The following is a 20,854-nucleotide window of genomic DNA, read 5'->3' as shown; positions in this document are numbered from 1 at the left end:
ATACAAAGCATGGGAAAAATAAAATGTTAAAGGCAGAAATCCCCCAGACAGCAGGATCCATGCTCTGATTTATAACTAAAAGCATTCACCCCCTCAAATTTTTTGGACACTAAAATTCTTTTTTTTTTTTTTTTGTGCAGAATGGAATTTTGATATATGGGAACCAATCTACATTTTCCAAAGAGTATCTTAAGGATCACCTTGCTACTAATATCACTTTATATAGCATTTGCAATCAAAAATTTCAAATCCACTTAAGAGTTTACAACAGCAAATTCAGGCAAAAAAAGCTACGATATTTTTCCTGTGAAACAGAAACAGAGCAAGGATCAGAAGAAAATGCAATAGTTAACACTCAAAATCAAGCTGCCTCTTTGTTCCGGCTACCAGCCACTAGATGTGAACAAAGAATTATCATTATCTCAGCAACAAATGCAGTTAGCCTTTTCTGCTTTTGGAAACTACACAGTCACAATGACCCTGTAAGCAAAGACTTCTGTGGCGAGTATAAAAAGAATAGCGCACAACAGAAAATGCTGTCTGCCAAAGAACTGAATGGTGGCATGATTCAGAGATTTCCGATCTTCTTAATGGGTCCAAGGATTTGTGTGTGGCTGCTGGCTAATGTATATTTAACAGAACACACTGAAACACTAAGCAGTGGCATGGGATGAGCCAGGTTCAGTACCAAAAGGAGTACAATAGATTAACCCAGGTAAAAATAAAAGTAACTAAAATAACTATATCCTATCTATTTTTCTTAGACGTTTAAGCAACTGATCATAGTAGTACACAAGTACAGACAGTTGCTCATTGAGAGTTCTTGGCTTGATATGTTTCAGCTGTGATTCTTGGATTTGCATTAAAAATTACTAATGTGTATAAATACCTGAAGAAGGGTGCAAAAAGGACAGAGCCAGGCTCTTTGCAGTGGTGCCCAGTGTCAGGACCAGAGGCAACGGGCACACACTGAAACACAGGAGGTTCCCTCTTAACATCAGGAAACACTTTTTCACTCTGAGGGTGACAGAGCACTGGCACAGGTTGTCCAGGGAGGTTGTGGAGTCTCCATCCTTGGAGATATTCAAAAGCCGTCTGGACATGATCCTGGGCAACTGGCTTTAGGTGGCCCTGCTTGAGCAGAGGGGTTGGACCAGATGATCTCCAGAGGTCCCTTCCAACCTCAACTATTCTATCTTTCTCTAATTGCGTAAGATAAATTGACTTTGACGCACAGCTCCAGGAATTAAGAAAATTAGTGGTGATGCATGTTTCTGCTATTGCTAGTGATGAGATATAATGTCTAATTAGATAATGAGAGGCTGCGAACTGTTAAATGTAAGAATACTGCAGCATCCTTTACTTCAGAGGGGTACGTGAATAAAGTCCATCAAATTCAAAGCCAAGTTAGGTCTGCGGATGCATAGAGTCCTAGTCCAATGAAGCTGTTTCAGACTTGTACTTCAATGGTTTCTTCTTTAAAACACTCCAGCTTTGCTACATATCACTTGCAAAGTCTCTGGGATTGGAACTTTTTTTAAGAGACCAAGCACAATTCTTAAAATGGACTGTTTAGAGCGACAGTCACATGCAGGCACCATCATTCTTAACTCTGAAAAAGCAACTATCCTATTTATCCAGTCACAGGTTTCAGACTTGTACTTCAATGGTTTCTTCTTTAAAACACTCCAGCTTTGCTACATATCACTTGCAAAGTCTCTGGGATTGGAACTTTTTTTAAGAGACCAAGCACAATTCTTAAAATGGACTGTTTAGAGCGACAGTCACATGCAGGCACCATCATTCTTAACTCTGAAAAAGCAACTATCCTATTTATCCAGTCACAGCAGAATCTGTCTCAAGAAATATCTTCTCTGAAGCTACTCATGATATTTTGTTCAGGTAGAAGTAAGTGAGCAACTATCTGAGAGAAACGGAAAACCATGTAGGAAATTCCAGAACTGAACCAGGTGCATAAGCTTCAAAATGAGCTCAAAGTAAAAGAATTGCACCTGTACTAATGAATGACTCCTAATCACTAAAACAGTTCTGAAGGCTATTTAATGTTCAAAATGCCCATAACTCAGCTTTTACGTTCCTTTTCAGTTAAAGGACTGCTTCAGTTTTACCTCTTACTACTGTCATTAAAAGTCTTAAGTATCATGCAGTACACAAGGTTCAAGTTAGGGAACAGACTCAGAAGGAAGTACCTTTTGCCTTTAAGGACGATTTTTGTTAGCATTTTTCAACAGAATCAGAATCTGCATTACTGATGCCAAACATCTCATAACACATATGGTTGAATAGTTATAAAATCACTTTACAAAAAATTAAAGAACAAAAAGTATACCTATACCTCTCTACTCATTTCTAAATTTTATGTAAAAGTTACCGAATAGAGGTATCGTTGGTTAAATTGTTGCATAGCTCCCTGCAGTTGATTCCGTTGAGATTGCCATTGCTCAAAGTTCCTGACTGATTCCATTGTTGGTCGCTGCCACGTTGTTGTTCTGGTGTTGTGGTCCACATAGTAAACTCTCCCACGATCATCAACTCTTCTTTCCCAGCTTTCAAGAAACACAAATGTTAACAGCTAAATTTTTCAGTAATATTACATAACTGATTTTCTCTTTATGCTAATTTCCTAGACAGTACACAAAAGTACTCCCCAACTTTATTTGTAGAAGGACAACCATGCTGAGCAAACATAGACTTCAAGCAATAGCATGGTCAGCTCTCTGTCACCCCATTTTTAACTTTGTAAATTCCTGTGACCATAAGCAATGTTGGCAGGTTTCACAGAAAACACTTTGCCTGGAAATCTGAGGTTTGGAACCGCTGCGCTACACCTAGTGGTGCCACCTAAATAAAGGTGGTCAAATGTGCATTATTATTAAATAATGCTTAAGTTTTAAAGGAAGAACAAAATAATTTAGTAGCTGTATTTGAACAAGTGATCAGAACAAGCGACATATACAGTACGAACATTCCTATAACAATAGCTGCAATTAATATAATTCTAAATTAACTGAAAACTAGAATTTCTTAATATATGATGTATAATACAGTTTTGATTAGCTGCTTATAAAAGCCGGTCTTTTTCCTGCACCAAACAAACAAACAAACAAAAAAATAGTACCTTTATCACATTTAAATAAAAAAAGTCTACATTACCCAGGAGGTAAGGGCTGTGGTCTTTCCCATGTTGTAGTTCGTGTGTTGTGATCAACGTAATAGGTTCTACCATGAGGATCCTTTCTTTGCTCCCACCTTCAACACAAAAAGACTTCCATGTAAGTCAAGGTGAAAATGCTTCCTTAGGATTTATTTCCCACTAAGCCAAAAAAGTACCTTGGTATTGAATGAAAATACTATGATCCACAACTTATTCTTAAACACCAAAGAAAACTCACAGTAGAATACGTATCGGTTACTTCCTACTTGAACTCATATCACCATAAATACTTCTTTAAGGGACTTGATACATAAAATGAGCATACATCAATATTCACAAGCATTTTCAATTTCTATTTAAGATATCTGAAAACAAAGCCAATTAATTATCTGCTCAAGGCTTCGATGTTAAAATAACCTCATTCAAAAAGTGCTTAGAGATGCATTCTTTGCATTTCCAAGTACATGCCTCTCTCAAAAAAAGAGGGAGTTTACATTTTGAAGCACTGTTCCCTATATCCAACAAACAACAGGATCTTTCAGAGTGAACCTGAAATGTGTGCTCTCAGATGGTTTTCCTGTGTTTCTATTTCCTATCCTGGTAAATTCTCTATCTGATATCCCTGGGGATTATTTCTTCAGTTTTAGTTGCAAAGTAAACTTACATTGAAGATGGAGAGAGTACCAAACATTATAAACAACTGAAGTTTCATGCTGCTGAGATCTGCCATAATGCAATAAAAGTATTTATAAATGGGAGAGGAAACCAGGATAAATGTTAGACAAAAAGTGAAGCCCTTGCTTGCATTAGATATATGTTTGTCTTTATTATATACATAATTAATTAGCTCCTAAAAACGTAGGCAGAACACCTTGCCTGCTACTCATAGGATTTGATGTGCATTTCCTCACTATTGCAGAGTATCCTATAAAACTCCTACAAAATGTTTTCTGCAGTTCAAGAGGTTAAATGCTAAGATTACAAGAAAATAAGAGGAGCAGCAGCATGTTACAGAGTTACTAGGGCTAAACATAATGGAGACTCAACTAGAATTGGGGGGGAGGGGGACGCAGAGAATCACAAAAAAAAAAAACCAACACAGAAATGTGATCAGGGAAGAATGTTAAGAAATGCATTTGGCCATAGCGTGCACTATGTCTGGAACTCATGACCCTGTCCTCAATGGGTGACCACAGGATCTCCCACCTATAAAGAGCTTCCATTGTCAAAGCATCTGAGAATTAAAAACTTTGTAACTCTTCCCCAACAATATATATATACAATATTTCTATCTTTTCAGATGCTTGTTTTCATTTATCCAACATATATATACAATATTTCTATCTTTTCAGATGCTTGTTTTCATGTTTATCCAACTGCAGAAACTCAAGTGAAGTGTCACTGATAACTTACTGAACCTCCTTTAGAGAGAACAGGTACAAGACAGGCTCTCTGAAAGATCAACTACAATGACACAAGGTATATACACTCTGGGTTAAAAAACAATTTCTGTGTTCAGAAAATCCTAAAATAATTAATATTTAGAATATTACGGAAATGTCAGTATGTCCAATTAGTTACTGAAGACGTCTTTTGACACAAACATGAAAGCATCTATAAAAAAAATTTAAGATCAATATATATATTTGAGCATGTACTATATTTTCATCTGATGTCTAAGCACATCTTTAATTTTGCATTTAAGGTTTAGGACTACAGAAGTAGTTTCTAATAGTCTAGTAGAATTAAAAGTTTCTAGCTATTCTGAGCACATACATACACTTCATATCTGTATTTTTATCTATAACATTATTGATCTCATTGTTACACAGCAAGCACCTAACAAGTATTTCTAGATTATTTTATTAATTTTCACTTCTCTGTATTTTGGTCCCTACTACATTCATAGTTTAAGAACCAAAGGAGTAACAAATTATGACCCAAATAAGTTTGAATATATCAAATGAAAAGTCTTCACGTCCATAATGCCCAAGAGTTTGTCTATTTAGATCACAATACCATCTCAGCAAATCAGTTACAGTTGTTACTTTCTGGGACCAGAGCTACTAGCCAGTTATAGCAGCAGTACAAACCCCATTTTAGATCAAATAACCCCGTCTCAGCCAACTGACCTGCATTTGGCAATCCCAGTATAGAATTAAATTTCTGTTTCTTTACGTGCACATTCAGATGAAACATAATTATAGCATTAAAATCAAGCCTACATACCCTGGTGGCAAAGGTTCTGTACCGGCATTACCAGGCTGTTGCCTTACAGGTTCGGCAGATGCACTTGAGGTGGAGGAGGATTCCCTTGGTTTTGCTGCATCTGCTGCTATACTGTTTCTAGCACTAGGTTGAGCACAGTCTGTTGCAGCTGTAGGTTCTAGTCCAGCAGACACAACAGGTAATGCAGAAGTGTGGCTTTCAGAACAACTAGTTGCTTCTGTTGTTGACTGAGGTTCTGCTGTAGTGTTAGTGCAATCTGAAGACATGGGAGCTTCGACTGAACCTATCAGAGCCTCAGAGACAGAAGAATTACCAGCTTCTGGTGCAGAGGTGGATGACTCGCCATTAACTGAGAAATGGGAAATAAGAACATTTGTGTATCAGAATCTGATGAGATTTACTTTTCAAATGACCAACTTTTGGAGTAAACGACACGGAAGGAATATGTTCAAGTCGCACCTATATGCCATAAGCAGCATTTTTGTCTACGATGACAAAAAGTCACAATGCACCTGCCTCAGTTAAAGCTGTAATTAAAACTTACAGTCTGCAAGCCATTCTCTATACTTTCCTGCTAAGGTGATTTCTTAGTTTCTGCATATCTTGGTCAACTCAACGTTACACCTTACTCTTTAGATTAGCAAAAGGTACCCATCTGCTTCCCAGAAAACAGTACTGCTTTATTTGCTTTGAAACTTTGAACTTATATCAACTTCAAAAAAGAATCTTGATTAGTATGACATGAAAGAAAAATATTAAGATATAAATAACTCTATGAAATTTGGAAAACTAAGAGGCAGTTCTTATAGATGACATTTTTTCCTTTGTCAGAGTTGAGGTACAGAACCCTACAATTAAGCAAAAACCACCTGTGTGACTTGGAAAAAGTTTCCCCTCCAAAAGTGGGATTGAAATATAAAAATTAGTATTTGGCTAACATAACTTATGTAGTTCAATGACTGAAGAAAATTATTTTAGAATCACAATGTAAATCAATTTCTGTCTTTTAAAGAACAATACAAATGTCATCTAACTCAAGCAAGCATAATCTCATAAAAGGTTTAAAGCAGGCACGGATTTAGCAGGAAAAGGGGGCTAAGAAGGTTTTATTACAGCCAAGCCCACATGGCCAACAATACATCAATACCAATCATCTGCAGAGCTTAACAGAACAGTATCTCAGCACAAGATCTTGTCTCAGACAAGCGAAATCAGGTACAGCAGTCAGCAGGACCCCCATTAAAAGTCAAGGCCCTATTAAAAGCAGTGCAACATCATTCACAGCTTTCATTTTCTGCACCACTAATCAACACCAGACAGTGACAATTCTATTTAAACTCATCAGTTTGCACCTCTTCTAGAGTTGGAACTATTTTCCTACAAGACTAAATATAATATGCAATGTAGACCTCAAGTAATTTTCTATCTAATAGCATAATACCAGTTCACAATTCTAAGGACTGAGGCCAATACAATTGCTCTATACTCATAACCTTACTGATACAGATTTGCAAAATTTAACCCTAGACTAGTGCCTATAAAATGCTGTTCCATCATTTTAAAGAGTTCATTTACTTTAATTCTGTATAACACTCTTACAAAGAAAAAAACAGCTAGATTCTACTTATTACTTGCAATACATATATAATGTCAGCAATTTCTTGCTTTCCCAGATGGTCAGAAAAGCAGATCAAAGAATTACAAACAATAAAACTGTCATCAGCAATGTCTTTAAATTAGCGAGTCAGTTTCTTTAAGGAATTATCACTGGGCCATAAATATTTTCTTGATATGCATAATGATAAGCATGATTTTACAGGCAGCAGCAGATTTGTAAGATCTGTAAAGGCATTGCTTTTTGAACACAACTATTCCAGGGTAATACATCACTACTTCCAGCTCACACAAAACAGGTTAACTACACTAAGACATGTCAAGACTTTGTATTATTTCAAGCAAATGTAAAGCATGACCTTAAAAAAAAAAATCATAACTACAGACAATCTGATCAAGTTTCTTCAAACTTCTGCTTTAATAAGCAACAATTTTACTTAAATAGGAAAAAAGCCAACTGAAATTTCAGCTTTCATAAAAAAAATTCAATTCGTCCACGAGTGAATGGGATTACGTAACAAAGTTAGAAGCAAAATAACTGACAAATCATCAGCTCTTTTAGTAACCTGATCTCCAAGAGAGATCTATAAGACATTACATCAGCTGATTACCTCACCAATTAGAACTAAAACAGCAATTCTGACGTCGTCACATGAAATTACAATCCTGCTAAGCACAACAGTGGGGAAAAAAAAAAAAGTTTGTCATCAATAAATGCCGGAGACCTGTTTTACACCTTGCCTTAAAAAAGTCTCCACCAACTGGTACAGTAGTTGAAAACTGTTATATCAGTGCCTCAGTGCAAGCTCAGTGATGATTTCATCAATATTACTATTTGAACAAATCAATTATTTTTGCAATTACCCTATCCTAATACAGATTTCAAATGGATCTCTACTATTGAAGAAAAAGCGAGCAAAGCCTACAGAATATATATGCCCTCTGGCCTTCAACTGCAAAGAGAGGGGAATCAAATTCAAATTTTCCAAACAGTGAAAAGCTTCAGAGAAGGCCTAATTTAATTATTACCTTTTAAAGTTCATAATTGTTTCTGCTATCTTCCCACCATACCCCCATTTCCCACTCTATTACAGAAAGTTTGACAGTCTCTGTTCTACTGTTTATTAACAGCTTGCCTATTTCTATTTAAGGTTATCTTTTTCCTCTGCTATCAATGTAATCTCTCCCAAACAGCTGAGAAAAGGCAGAAAGTGCTTAGAAAGCACAGTCATTATTAGATGCAAAGTTTTGCCAGAGGAACAAAAATAAAAAAAGACTTTCTTTTCACTTGTTTTACTGCACTGAATGTTACTTGTAGTAAAGTAATCGAAGTTTTTGTGTTCAAAAGGAAAATGAAATTTAGTATTTGCCAATACCTGTTTTGAAACAGCATACCTTTTGAAAAAATGGAAGGCAATGATAGTCTGCAAGACATCTCAACTCAGAGCACAGCAGTTCCCTGACAGCACTAAAAATCAGATTTATCTAATGGCAAAAGAAACTTAAATATAGTTACTCAAATTAATTGTGAAAGAAATCTGATTTTCCCTCCAGACAATCAGTAGTATGTTTTAGCCATCTGGGACAGAGAAATGGAAGTTTTGGATGCTTTACGTCTTTCTTCATCAGAGAAAAGAACTGACGGGAAAGTATGAAAGTTAGTACACTTAAGAATGGACCTACTCCAGAAAAATTCACAGAAGCGGACACACAAGATTATAAATTCAAGCCCAGAAACATCCTTTCAGTATTTTTTAAATCTAACAAAAAATGTATAGAAAAAGTGGCTCAACTTCAGATACATTTCAACCAGATAAAAAAGCCTTATGGAACATGTTCTCATAACTCTCCCATTCTTACCAGTGCTGTTGACAGGCTGAGCTGCAAGTGGTTTTGGTACTGGTGTATTTTTGGGTCTGGCTGCAACGTGAGTAGGAGATGGTGTGCTGTCTCCATTAACAGCTTCTATACAGAATGTATTCTGTACTACAGAGTTGGAAGGTACTTGATTGTCTATCCCATTAGAAATGTCACAAGCAGATCTTGGTAAAAATAAAAGATCATTTGAGGTTACTATAAACAACATGTTAAATAGTTATGTAACTAAACCAAATCCTACACTAAATCATGCTAAAGAATCAAATAACAAAATGAAAGTAAATTCACAACAGTTTATAACACAATGTTTGCAGCCTAGATAATAGTCAAGTGCAGGACCAAAACAATTACGGAACAAAAGGCAAATTTTGGTTTTGAGGATTTCAGATACTTAAAACAGGTAAGATTTTCCATTTCCACTTCATCTTTTACTTGTAATATCATTAGAATTGAGTTCAGCAGACTGATGGTCCTGCCACATCTTCCAGAACTGCCTTAGGGACCCTTCCAAAGTGCAGCTATGAGCAGGAAAACTTTTTCTCTCATTAAGCAAGCGGAACAATTGGTTTTGTTTGTCGTATCTCCAAAAAATATTCTAGTCATAACATAAGAAAGTAACAAAACTCTCCCTCAGTAAAAGGAAAATAAGATGAGCTTCTCCATGCATAGGCAGGATGGGACATTGTGAGGACAGATACACACAGGCAGCTCTGTGTTTATAAGGCCACATGGAAATAAATGTAGTGTAAGGGCTTGTGAAAGGAAAGTCTTGTCCAATTACACTGTTTTTACTTAAATCTATCCCAAAATGCTTAAAGCCACCCACCAGAGACACATATAGTGAAAATTACATTCAATGCCAACTCCCCATCTTCTCAAGGAGTAGAGGCTAAAAATTAAAGAGAAGTTAAACAGATGACAATAAATGTGAGAATTGTTAGAAGTCCCACTTTGCAGAGTAAGAAAGGAAGAAGCAGCATTTCCATGCTACCTTACCCAACTCCAAAGGAGTAGCATAAACAGAAAATTAAAGTATTATCCCTTTTCAACTCCAGACTACAAACCTGATTTGCTTCCTAAAGACATGCACAGAGGCTACCTTAAAACTTTGCTTCATCTCTTAATTTTAAAACTGTAAATCAAAACTGCTGGATAGTTGTATGGAAAACTGCTGTAATCAAATTATCAACATCAAGAGCAGGATCCCCGTAAAAGCCACACCTCCAGCAACAACAGCTGAATGAAAACAAATGATTGTTACTACTGTTTCAAAATGGCATGCAGATATGTTTCAAATCACTTTTAACAGTCCCAAACCTTTCTAACGAAAACTAAGGAGAAGCAACTTTTTATCCTCACTCCCTCATATTGGCACCAATGGGGGAACAGAGACAAACCTCCACATATTCCAAAGAAGAATCAAGTTGAGCGTACAAGGACAAATGTGTCCCTGTCACTCAAATGTATAGCAACTGTATGTCTTTTCACTCCATGTGTCAAGAACTTAAACAGAAAGGGGTTCACTGCAAGGTAACTGAGCAGGCCAGTAACATTAAATTGATCTGAATGTTGACCTATTTGACTCACTAGTGGTGAGGGGGCAAACAATCTCCTCCTACTTCCCTCCAGGCAGTCCTTGAGCTGGTATAAAGATAGAGAAGCCAAGAATGAAGCTCTAAATTGATCCCAAAGCCTTTTTCTTACCACTTCAGGTTGAAGGAGGCAAACTCTTTGCCTCAGTGTTCTGAATACTGCTTCCTAAACTCAATACAAGTCTCTTAGCGACCTTAAAAAGGAACTGGGTAAGGGGGAAGTAATTTAGGCTTTTTTTCCTTCTTCCTTCCGTTTAGATGGTACGTTGCAACAAGTTGGTAGACACGAATAAAAATGGTTCTTAGCAGGAGAAAATGAATGGAACAAGTACACGAAACCACACTGAACCACTGCTCCCCTAATCTCTGCTGCAGCATGTAGTAGACTTCCAATCAGTTGAATTTTTATGTTCAGAGGGCTACACATCCAAAAGGCCATGATAAAGTAGCGGAGAGCAGACTGTGCCAGCAAAGGAAGAGCAGAGTTGTAAATTTAATTCTTCTCAAACTAAATTATGTAACTACCATACAAGTAATGTTTCTAAAACCTGCAGTAACATATTTAGGGCTTGACAGTTAAAATCTATCCCCTTAAAAAAATTAAAAGGCAATGATAAAGTAGTGGAGAGCAGACTGTGCCAGCAAAGGAAGAGCAGAGTTGTAAATTTAATTCTTCTCAAACTAAATTATGTAACTACCATACAAGTAATGTTTCTAAAACCTGCAGTAACATATTTAGGGCTTGACAGTTAAAATCTATCCCCTTAAAAAAAATTAAAAAAAAAAACAAAAACACACAAACAACCCAAACATTTCAACTGATAAATTTTCTAATATACTTCATATAGTGTAAAACACAAAAATAAATTCCAACCTGGATGTACTTCTTGCTGAAGCATCTCTGCTTTCGTGCACAGCCTCGCCATTTTGCTGAACTTCTACTGAACAGTAAGAAACAAATTCAACAGAAATATTCTATCTGTTTGAAATCTTAATCAAAATATTACCATCTACTTTAATTTTTTTAACTTACTGGTTGCTGATGAACTGAGATTTGTAAGAGATTCTTGTTCAACAACCAAACCATCTAGCACAACTGTCAGTTCACCTGTTTGCACCATGCCACTCTTGTTTTCCAAAGAGAGTTTCAACTGTTCTTTCACCTTCTCCACTAAAAATGGAGTTGGGGTGGGTAGGGGGAGAGAAGGAGAGAAGGGATAAAGGAAAGATTAAATTCTAAACAACATTAAAAGACTTTCAACACAAAAATGTGATACATGTATTCAGTTGTACAAAACTGAACGAGAGATATTCAGATGATTCAAATCAACACAGAAATCACTAAGAAGCTGTGTAAATTTACATCTGCTGTGAGTAAAAGCACAGTTTATTGTAAAAATAAATTGGCCATTTACATAGTATATCCTATAGGTATGCTATAGGATCCACATGGTTTCAGTACTTTGCTGTTAATGACTTCCCAGGCTTGCTGTTTCCACTAAGGCCTTTTGAAATTATGCACTACTTACATAACATGGGAAGGCTTAAAGTCAAACAACTTCTGAACTACACATCCAAATATTACAAGTCACGGGGAACCTCATTCTACAACCAGAGCTTATGTTCATTTCTCATATCACCTTCCAAAACTAATTCTAAGAGACCACCGAAAAGAACACCACTTTGAGGAAGAAGTAAATGCAAAGACTGCATAGAGTCCTTCCTCATTTTTAGTAAATCCTTACTGGCATTTTCATAGATCCCACCTCCAAGAATTAAACAGTAACAGAGAGGACACCTCAAGTAACCAAAAATTAATTCAGAAGCTATTTTCACCAAAAGAAACTTTGAGATAATTGAGATATACAAGAAAATGTGTACATGGTGCAGTAAAAGAATTCATTATGACTGATAAGCAATGCACACATTTGTAGAGAGACATACATAATCCAGAGGTAAAACATTCTGTGGATGCTGCGTAATTCTCTCTAAATCAACTATTACTAGTACAGCAGTTAAAGCTACTGCTAGTCATAAATCCAAACACAGTCAGCTATGAGTTCATATTAATCAGGTTAAAATGGTTAAGGTCTTTTAGTATTTGCGGTCTCAGATTAAAAGATTAATTTTTCAAGATATACCACAGTATTCCCCTCCATAAGATAGCATTCCAAGCTAAAGTTAAAGCTTACTGTGCACTTCTATGCATTAAACTAGCATTTCCTTATTTTTTTTCATTCTTAACATATATCATAAATGAATAATAAACATGAAAACAGGGAAGGCTACCATAAGCTATTGCCAGATACCCCCAAGCTGTTACTTTAACGAGCAGGTTCGACAGTGTAGTTGGGCAGCAATTACTAGCAGACACCCACTGCTATATTACAATGGATTTCAAAGTACTTTAAATTGCTGGAGCAAGCACAAAGCTCCCAAATCTACAGAATTATTGATTTAGCAATCTGCATTTTGGAAAACAGTACTACCTGAAAGAAGAGAAAGAAGAAACTAGCCTACCACTGAGTTGTGAAATTAACCTATTTATAAATCATCATTTCTGCAAAGGGTGATTGGTTTAGCTTCTGCTGTTTTAACAGGTTATCCCCCCAAAGCCGATCAACAGTTGGCTGTAGTCCAGCTGAGCTGGCAAGAAAGCTGGGAGGTGTGAGGGCAGCAATTCAATACTGGTAGTGTTTAGCAGGAGAAAGTAACAGCACTAATTCTAAAGTTTCTGCATTTAGAGGACTTCCCCTTTACATCTTCTTTAGTAAAGAGCCTTTCAAGTACTGCATTTTAGATTAGGTATCAATAACTGAATGACTGAAGGATACCAATCAGATCATTCTACCACTGAATTATTGGATAATCCGGTGTGTGTCAAACTGCTGACTTGCCCAAATCAGAAACACTGCACATAAATTACTTTTGGTGCAATGTACAGCTAACTCAGTCAACCATTCCCTGAAGGAATTTCCCAAGTTGTTGGATCCTACATCCCCTGGATCTACAGTAATAAAATATTAACTATTTTGTTAGAAATATTTAAAATATTAACTATTCTTTTGCTATCATTATTACAACCCAGTTTCTTCTGATACAGGTTTTTTTAAATTTAACAAAGAAGCAGTTTTTCTGCTTAACTGTGGAATCTTGCGCAGAATCTATATAATACTGCTGAAGAAACCCCACTTGATTTTGGATTCTGTTTCAATTTTCTGTAAGAATCAGAAAAAAGCTTCATTTTTTTGGCTCTCCTTTCCCCCCGCCTCCCTAAACAGAGCTCTCAGGTTTGTATATCTAACTTGTGAGAAGGTTAGAGATTGGTTTAGCTGGAATTCTACTGCCACTCTGGAGCGGAATTTAAAGTGTGGATTCACCATCTTCTTGTACTAATGAAAAAAAATTTAAAAAGCAAATTAGATAAAGATGACCTGTTTTAATTCTATTAAAGACAATTAAAATTAGAAGTTACATAGAACACAACAATCTCTAATGTACTAAAAGGAAGTTCTCAATTGTTTCATTAATCAGTGGTTTCTACTGCTCTCTGGGCAGCTAAATTATGAGGGAAAAATATCCAGCCTTTCTATCAGTGATTCCAGAGAAGGAAAACATGAAAAATTACGTAGACGGCTCTTCTGAAAGTTTAGACTTTTTTTTTACCAAGTCTAAAATAGATCTTCTAGCAAATTAGTTACTAGTTTGCCACAAAACATTGTATTTAATCACTTCCACTTCTACTTAATTTGTAGTAACTCATACTCTAATGTTTGCTTCAAAATTATTATATCCCATTGTTACATTTAGATTGCTCTTGATAGCACAGACATCTCTATAAGAGACAAGTAAAGACATCAACTGAAAGTCAGTTGTAATTACATGTATAGTTAGTAGTCTGGTTGCCAGTTTGATATATAGATTAGTAATAATAATTCTGCTTTACTCAAAATATCCTTCATGATAACTTACATTTTCTATTGTGTATTTCCAAAGCTTGTCTCAAGTCTACAGTGGCTCTTCCTAATAAAGCATCTGCTTTTAAAGTGTGATGGCTCCACACTCTAAATTCCAGCGTAGTCTGTGGAGTCACATTCCTGCATATAAAATACATTTTTTAAAAAAAATATATACAGATTTTAAAGTATTCATTCTTGTTATTAGGAGTATTTGAACTTAATTCACTTTCTCATATTTATTGTATTTCTTGATACTAATTAACTGAAAGAAGTTTTTGCACTGCAAGGGGAAATTTTTAACTAAGAACTGCAAACACTGATATTTGTACTTAAGATCAAACTTAAAGTGCGTTACTACAATAGCATAAGGAATTTGAGGAGTATCAGAATAACCTACACTAAGCTCTAATCTCAGTTATATAAAACATACCTTCCTTTATTTATGAAAGACATATTTTCCTTATTACTCACTATTCCAGAATTCTAACTAAAAACTCACATTATGAAATGTGGAGTAAGTATATTTGTCTGTCACTAGAAAGAAAAATACTAAATATTTTAAAAAAAGGAAAAAGCAACCAATCAGCTACTTGCAAGCAGGAAGAACCCACTTAATAGGTGTCAGCTTGCCATGAAAGTGTTGATAAAACATTATTTGTGAATCCACAAATATATATAAAACCATAATGCATACTCACAGAAATCAGAGTGGAAAAATCAAATGATGAAGCTAAAGTAAAAACTGGAGGGAAGCAGAAAGGTAAAGGACCCAATTACAGTAATATTATGATAACATTTGGCAGTGATCTCTCCCCTGCTCAAGAAGGAAAATGGGAAACTAAGCTAGGTCCTGGAGAGTAAGTTTTGTAGTACAGGGTCTAGTACTGCAAGAGTGCTCCTGGCTGTGAAAAATGGAGTAAAATCACTGTACTGCAAAAAGTCAAAGGCCACATATCCATCAGTATTTGATACAGGAAGTTATATCAGCATTGATGAAAACAATACTAAAAACAACCCCCACCCTCCCAACAACAGGGCTAGCTTTATAGTCACTTGAACGTGTTGGACAACGTGGATCATTTCTGCTGAAACCCATGAGCAAATATATTTTTGCATTTTGAATAGGCTGCCTTCTAATGGAAGTCTTACTAAAAGACCAGCTCAACAAAGAAAAGAAAAAAAAAAAACCACCTACACTCAGAGAATATATTGCTGGTGCTCATGCAGACCTACAGAAGTGAGCGGAATTTGGTAAGCTAGAGTTCACTTGTCCTCAAATAGACTGGGCAACTGAAGCAACGATACCATTCCAATAGCCAGAGGAAGAGGGGGCCAGAATACCTTATATGTATATAAGGGTAAGATCCTAAGTAAGTAATACTGATAATGGAATGAGTCTGTTTGGCTGTACTATGCATGCCAAATTACCTCATTTCTATCAGTTCACCAAATCCTCCCAAATCAAACCTGCCTCCTCAACAGAAACTCTGGTTTCTGTGAATAGCTCTGTACTTGTGCTAGTAATAACTCCTGGAAACCTTCGTCAGGTCCAAGTCTATATTATTCTCTTTTGCAATACTGCAAAGGGCTAATAAGCTTTACTAAACCTGACTCATTGAGAAATGTGGCAGAGGAATACCCTACTTGCTTCAGCCCAGGTCTCTAGTTAATAACTAAACATTCCCAAGCAAACAGGTCCCCAAAGCTAGGTATGTTGTACCACTCCCCACTCTCCAGCACTGTTAGTTATAGGAACCTGGCGTGCTTCCTACTACTAACAAAGCTGGCTGTTGCACAAAGACAGGTCAGATGCTGTAAAATGTACTGGCCCATGCTCAATGCCACTTGATAGTAGCTATGCTGTTTCCAGACCCAAATCTGAAGCAGTACAATCTTGCTTGTATAATAATGCATTCTAGCCAATTGCACAGTGCAAGCTTGCCAGTTCTTCATAGAGTCATATTCAGGTATATCTACACCTGTAGCACAGTTAAACCAAATTAAACCACAAGAAGATTAAAAAGGTCAAATATTAGGATAAGTTGCAAGGTCACTTTGCAGGAAATTGTTTTTGTGTGTGTGTGCCTTCATTAGGAAATTTAAAGGAAAAAGTGACCTTCCTCATAACTACTACTTAACCAGACGAGATTTTTTTTCCTTTTAAAGTTGAGAATGACATGGTTACAATGAGTAACACCTTCTAGAGCGGAATCTTAAACTTCAATGGTCTACAGTGCTAACAAATATCAAGAGTATACCATGCACAGCGACTGTATGCAAGGAACACCCTCTGTACGAAAAATATTCTCAAAACATTTTAAGAATTGAGAAAAAAATTTCATTTGAGATAAATATCATCTTATGTCTGCATTTAGTCATCAACAGCCAGAGAAAACTATGTAGGCAGCCAAGCTCAGTAAATATTTGCCTGCAATGTCTGCCTAATAAATAGTATTAAACAACCAAAAAATCTACTTACACTGTCAGCTGCTCATCCCATTTTGGATTTGAAGAACTACTTGATTTTGCTGTTTTCTTAATTTCTCCATCTGCAGTTAATTCCGTGTAGAAAGTTGTTCCAAACCAATTCTTTTTCCGTTTCAGTTTGGCACTAGAAACTAATAAAATACATTGCTTTATCTATAACAGCATACTGTTGCTGAAAAACAGAAAATGTACTGCTTACACAATGTATGAAACACAGCATGGCAATGTTATTCCTCACCTTTTCTACTTCTGCTGAACACAAAGAGGTCAATGCTAAAATGGTAGCTTTTGTTTCCAAAAGCTACTTTGTCAGATAGTTGAAACCAAGTGTGACATATCCTCTTCACCACGTACTAGCAGGATGGGTTGGAGAGACAGCACAACAATTATTTTAGGGATGAACACTGAAAATCATGTGGGTACTTTTGTTTATTTTCTCATTGTTCTTCCTACTCTTCCCTTAACTGAAAAATATCTAAGTATGATCCATCTGAGAGATTATCAGGCAGACCTTTTTTTTTTTTTAATTATACGTAGTTATGAAAGCATATGCAGTTCAGCCCTATTTCAAAATGTTCCTGTATAGCAAAGCCTGTATACAGAGCTTCATTTCCTTGCCTATATTACCGGTTTGGTTAACCTATGGCTTAACACATCAGTTTTTAAAAGTAAGAAATCAACTCTCAAATTTCCCCTATTTAAACAGCTTTGCAGATGAACTTGAAGTTTCAGCTAAATATTCGACAATTAAGAAATACCAAATGACCAAAGGAGCTATTTTTTACCTCGAATCACTGGTGAGGTCCTCAGTGCTCTGGAACACAAATCTGTTCTCCCACTTCCCTGCCCAGCTGAGAAAGTAACTGTAAAAACCAACAGCAGCCTAACTGCCAACATTTTACATTCTATTTCAGGCAGATGTTGTCTTCAGAAGACCACATCGATGGACTCACAGCTGTACCTACCTGTTGGCTATGCCTTCTCTCTCATTCCTCCCATACTTCAGTGTGATTCTCTTTCCCTTCACTTTCAAACTAAAGCAAAGCTGAGTATTTTCAGCCACTTGGAAATAATCCTTCCCTGTTAGTTTTCTGTATGGTACTTGCTAATTCAAAAATAAGTGGACGTTAACTAAACTGGCTGAAAGGGAGACAAAAAAGGTCTGTCATGTATTTCTGGATTATAGTATTCTGAGACATATACATTAGTTACTTAAAAGTTAGTGGGATACAACCATCCAAGATTCTAAAGGCATTAGCCACAGACTTTTACTTAATTTCAATTAAAAGGTACACACTTAACTCCCTCATATTTGAAAAGTCCAGTCTAAGTCATGCGTCTCACATGTCGTAAAATGGAACTGCAGCCTTGATAACAATGGAAGATTAAATGTAGAAGACTAAAAACATAATTCCACACATGGGTCATATTTTTTTCATCTGAAATCATGATATATTTTTAAGCTTTAACAACCTCTACTTCTTTCACATTTTTTCCTCTGTATTTTGCTTTCTAAAAGCAACTGCAACATTTGTTAAAATATAGATATTTAGTCATAATATTCAAGCTTCCTTTTAGTTTCCCCCCTTTTATCTGATTATGTTTTAAGTCATTAAGTTTTGAGTCCCCAAACATGAAAGGAGACCATTATCATTTTTTGGTTAGGACTTCTTTTAAAAAAATTAGGAGTAAGTAACAAATACTAGCAAAAGACTTCAAAAAGAACTAACAAGACAAGATATCTCACCAAGTATATTTGAAAAAATACTGATGGCAAAACTTGTCGGCAACATGCTGTAACTGTCCAAACTCGAACAAGCCACTTACCACTCCTGATGAATTTCCTTGTCAACAAAATGAGTATATGCTACTTGCTGCCTTTATAAAAGTGCTTTTTAAGTATAGTTCTTGAAATATAAGTCTAGGTTCTACAGCAGCGTAAACTAATCTGAGCATAAACCAGTGTAGGTCAGCAATACCACTGTCCCATACTCCTCTGTCTCCCACTTCTTTCCCTGTATTGCCACTGGCGTTCCTCTGATCTTGCGATAAAGGCTGGTTAGAGGTCTAAACCTTCAGAAAACTAATCCTAAAAATTGTACAGATTTCTTCCCACTTCGATCCTTGAGCCAGATGTCTTTAAGTCAAGAGAAGCTCCAGTGCCAGAAAAATACAAGACTACTTACATAAGGAGCAGTACAGTACACAGGGTATCAAAATGATCATTTCTGCATACACAGATCAGTGTATATATACACTCAAAATGATCATTTCTGCATACACAGATCTGAAGTTATAGGTCATTTGTGTAACTCAGTTTGTTACAGTTATATATATATATTCAATCTACAGGTGGCTCCATCTATGCTATTAGTTATTGCCAGTTTTGATGATTCATCATGTTACCAAGTTATGTGATCCTTACACAAGGTTAATCCGTTTTAAAGTTCCTCTCTTTATCTAATTTAATAAAATATCCATTTTGGGGACTCTCCAACAATGTATTTTCTCTCAGATAACCTGGCCATCTTTGGACCATCCAGTATGATGTGTCTTTCCTGAGATGCAGCTTTTTTTAAGACATGGTATCTTACTCATGTTTTTTCCAAATTTTGTTCAAGATAGCCTTAATATATTCTTGGTCATGCATTCATTCTTACTTCAGTGTTCCCAGATTTCTCAGGATCCCTGGAAAGTTCAAGTTATTTATCAATGGTAAAATAATACTTACATACATACATGCACACACATACATTTATGTGTATATATATTTATGCACAGTATCTAACTACTTGCTGGTAACATTTTCACTTTTAACTACTGTAACGCTGTCATAATTAGCTATCAAACTTGTTTACCTAGATGCATTTTGCTTATCTTCGGACTACAACAAGCCTTTGTTCTGCTCTGCCATCCCACAGAAAGAGCAGCTAAGACTGACACCGACTGTCACATCCCTGACCAGTTCTTATCCACGAGTAGCAAAATGCATAACCTACTTGGTCTGTTCAACATCTATTGAAAAAAGTGTCCCCAACAAAATCAGAAATTTCCAGAACTGTTTGTACCCCACTGTGTTTCCCTTCCAGCAGATACTGGGATGGCTGAATTCTGCCTCGAAATATGAGAACCAGCACAGCAAAAGGAAAAAAGTAAACAGTCACAAGATGCAACATAGTAAATTCCAATTGGATAGAAGGAAAAACGTTTTCACAGTGATGTGGTTTATCACCAGAACAAGCTGCCCAGGAAAGCTGGTAATTTACAGCCTTTGAGATACTGAAAATTCAACTGGACAATACCCTGAGCAAACTTCAAAGGTAGCGCTGCCTTCAGCAGAAGAGTGAACTAAGAAATCCCCAAAGGTCCTTTCCAACCTAAATTATTCCACATGGCTGTGTAACCCAACCTGCTGCCCTAAGGATAATACAGAATACCTATATTATTCTCAACAGATGTTTACCTGATATGTAACCAAAGACCTTAATCTTCAAAGGGCTAGCAGATTTTGTGATCTCCTCCAGTTCTTCTCCAGCTTCACTATAACATTGCACGCATTTTCAGCTTGGGGTTCACTACAACCGCCCATCTTTTTTGTATAATTTCAGTAATATGTGTTCCCTCTATAGAATTTCTGCCATTAATTACTTGTTCTCAAGCAAATCACTCTTCTGCGTCACTTGCAGAGGTGATCAGCTCCAGTACAGGCACGTCCTGCAGCAGAGCGGCGGATTGCGGCATACAGGGGTGTTTCCTGAGCTGGGGAAACCCCAAGGGAACGCAGGGATGTGGCGTGGGCAGGGCCAGGAGTAACAGCAGTCACCCCCCACTCCCAAAAAAAGCAGCCCCAGGGAGCGCTAGCGACCAGGAGCGCTGCAACCAGGATGGGCAAACAGGGCTCGGCGCATCAGCTAGAGCGT

At 36.6% G+C, this 20,854-nt stretch overlaps 1 protein-coding gene across 2 annotated transcripts in view; it reads right to left on the bottom strand.

Annotated features, from left to right (window-relative positions):
• Positions 1–20,854, bottom strand: part of WWP1 (WW domain containing E3 ubiquitin protein ligase 1) — a 43,428-nt gene that overhangs the window by 17,332 nt on the left and 5,242 nt on the right. Inside the window, exons 2-9 of one of the 2 annotated variants that reach the window (XM_009276038.2) lie at positions 16,927–17,065; positions 14,461–14,585; positions 11,522–11,659; positions 11,363–11,429; positions 8,879–9,060; positions 5,405–5,753; positions 3,175–3,270; positions 2,393–2,567 (exon numbers count right to left, since the gene is read on the bottom strand). In XM_009276038.2, the coding sequence (XP_009274313.1) occupies positions 2,393–2,567; positions 3,175–3,270; positions 5,405–5,753; positions 8,879–9,060; positions 11,363–11,429; positions 11,522–11,659; positions 14,461–14,585; positions 16,927–17,065 (1,271 nt within the window). The remainder of the gene's footprint in view (positions 1–2,392; positions 2,568–3,174; positions 3,271–5,404; positions 5,754–8,878; positions 9,061–11,362; positions 11,430–11,521; positions 11,660–14,460; positions 14,586–16,926; positions 17,066–20,854) is intronic. The other variant, XM_009276039.2, reaches the window with a different exon arrangement.

Source organism: Aptenodytes forsteri, unplaced genomic scaffold (assembly GCF_000699145.1).
Source record: "Aptenodytes forsteri isolate BGI_AS27 unplaced genomic scaffold, ASM69914v1 Scaffold433, whole genome shotgun sequence".
NCBI lineage: Eukaryota > Metazoa > Chordata > Aves > Sphenisciformes > Spheniscidae > Aptenodytes > Aptenodytes forsteri.
This window is presented reverse-complemented; position numbering and strand designations above follow the sequence as displayed.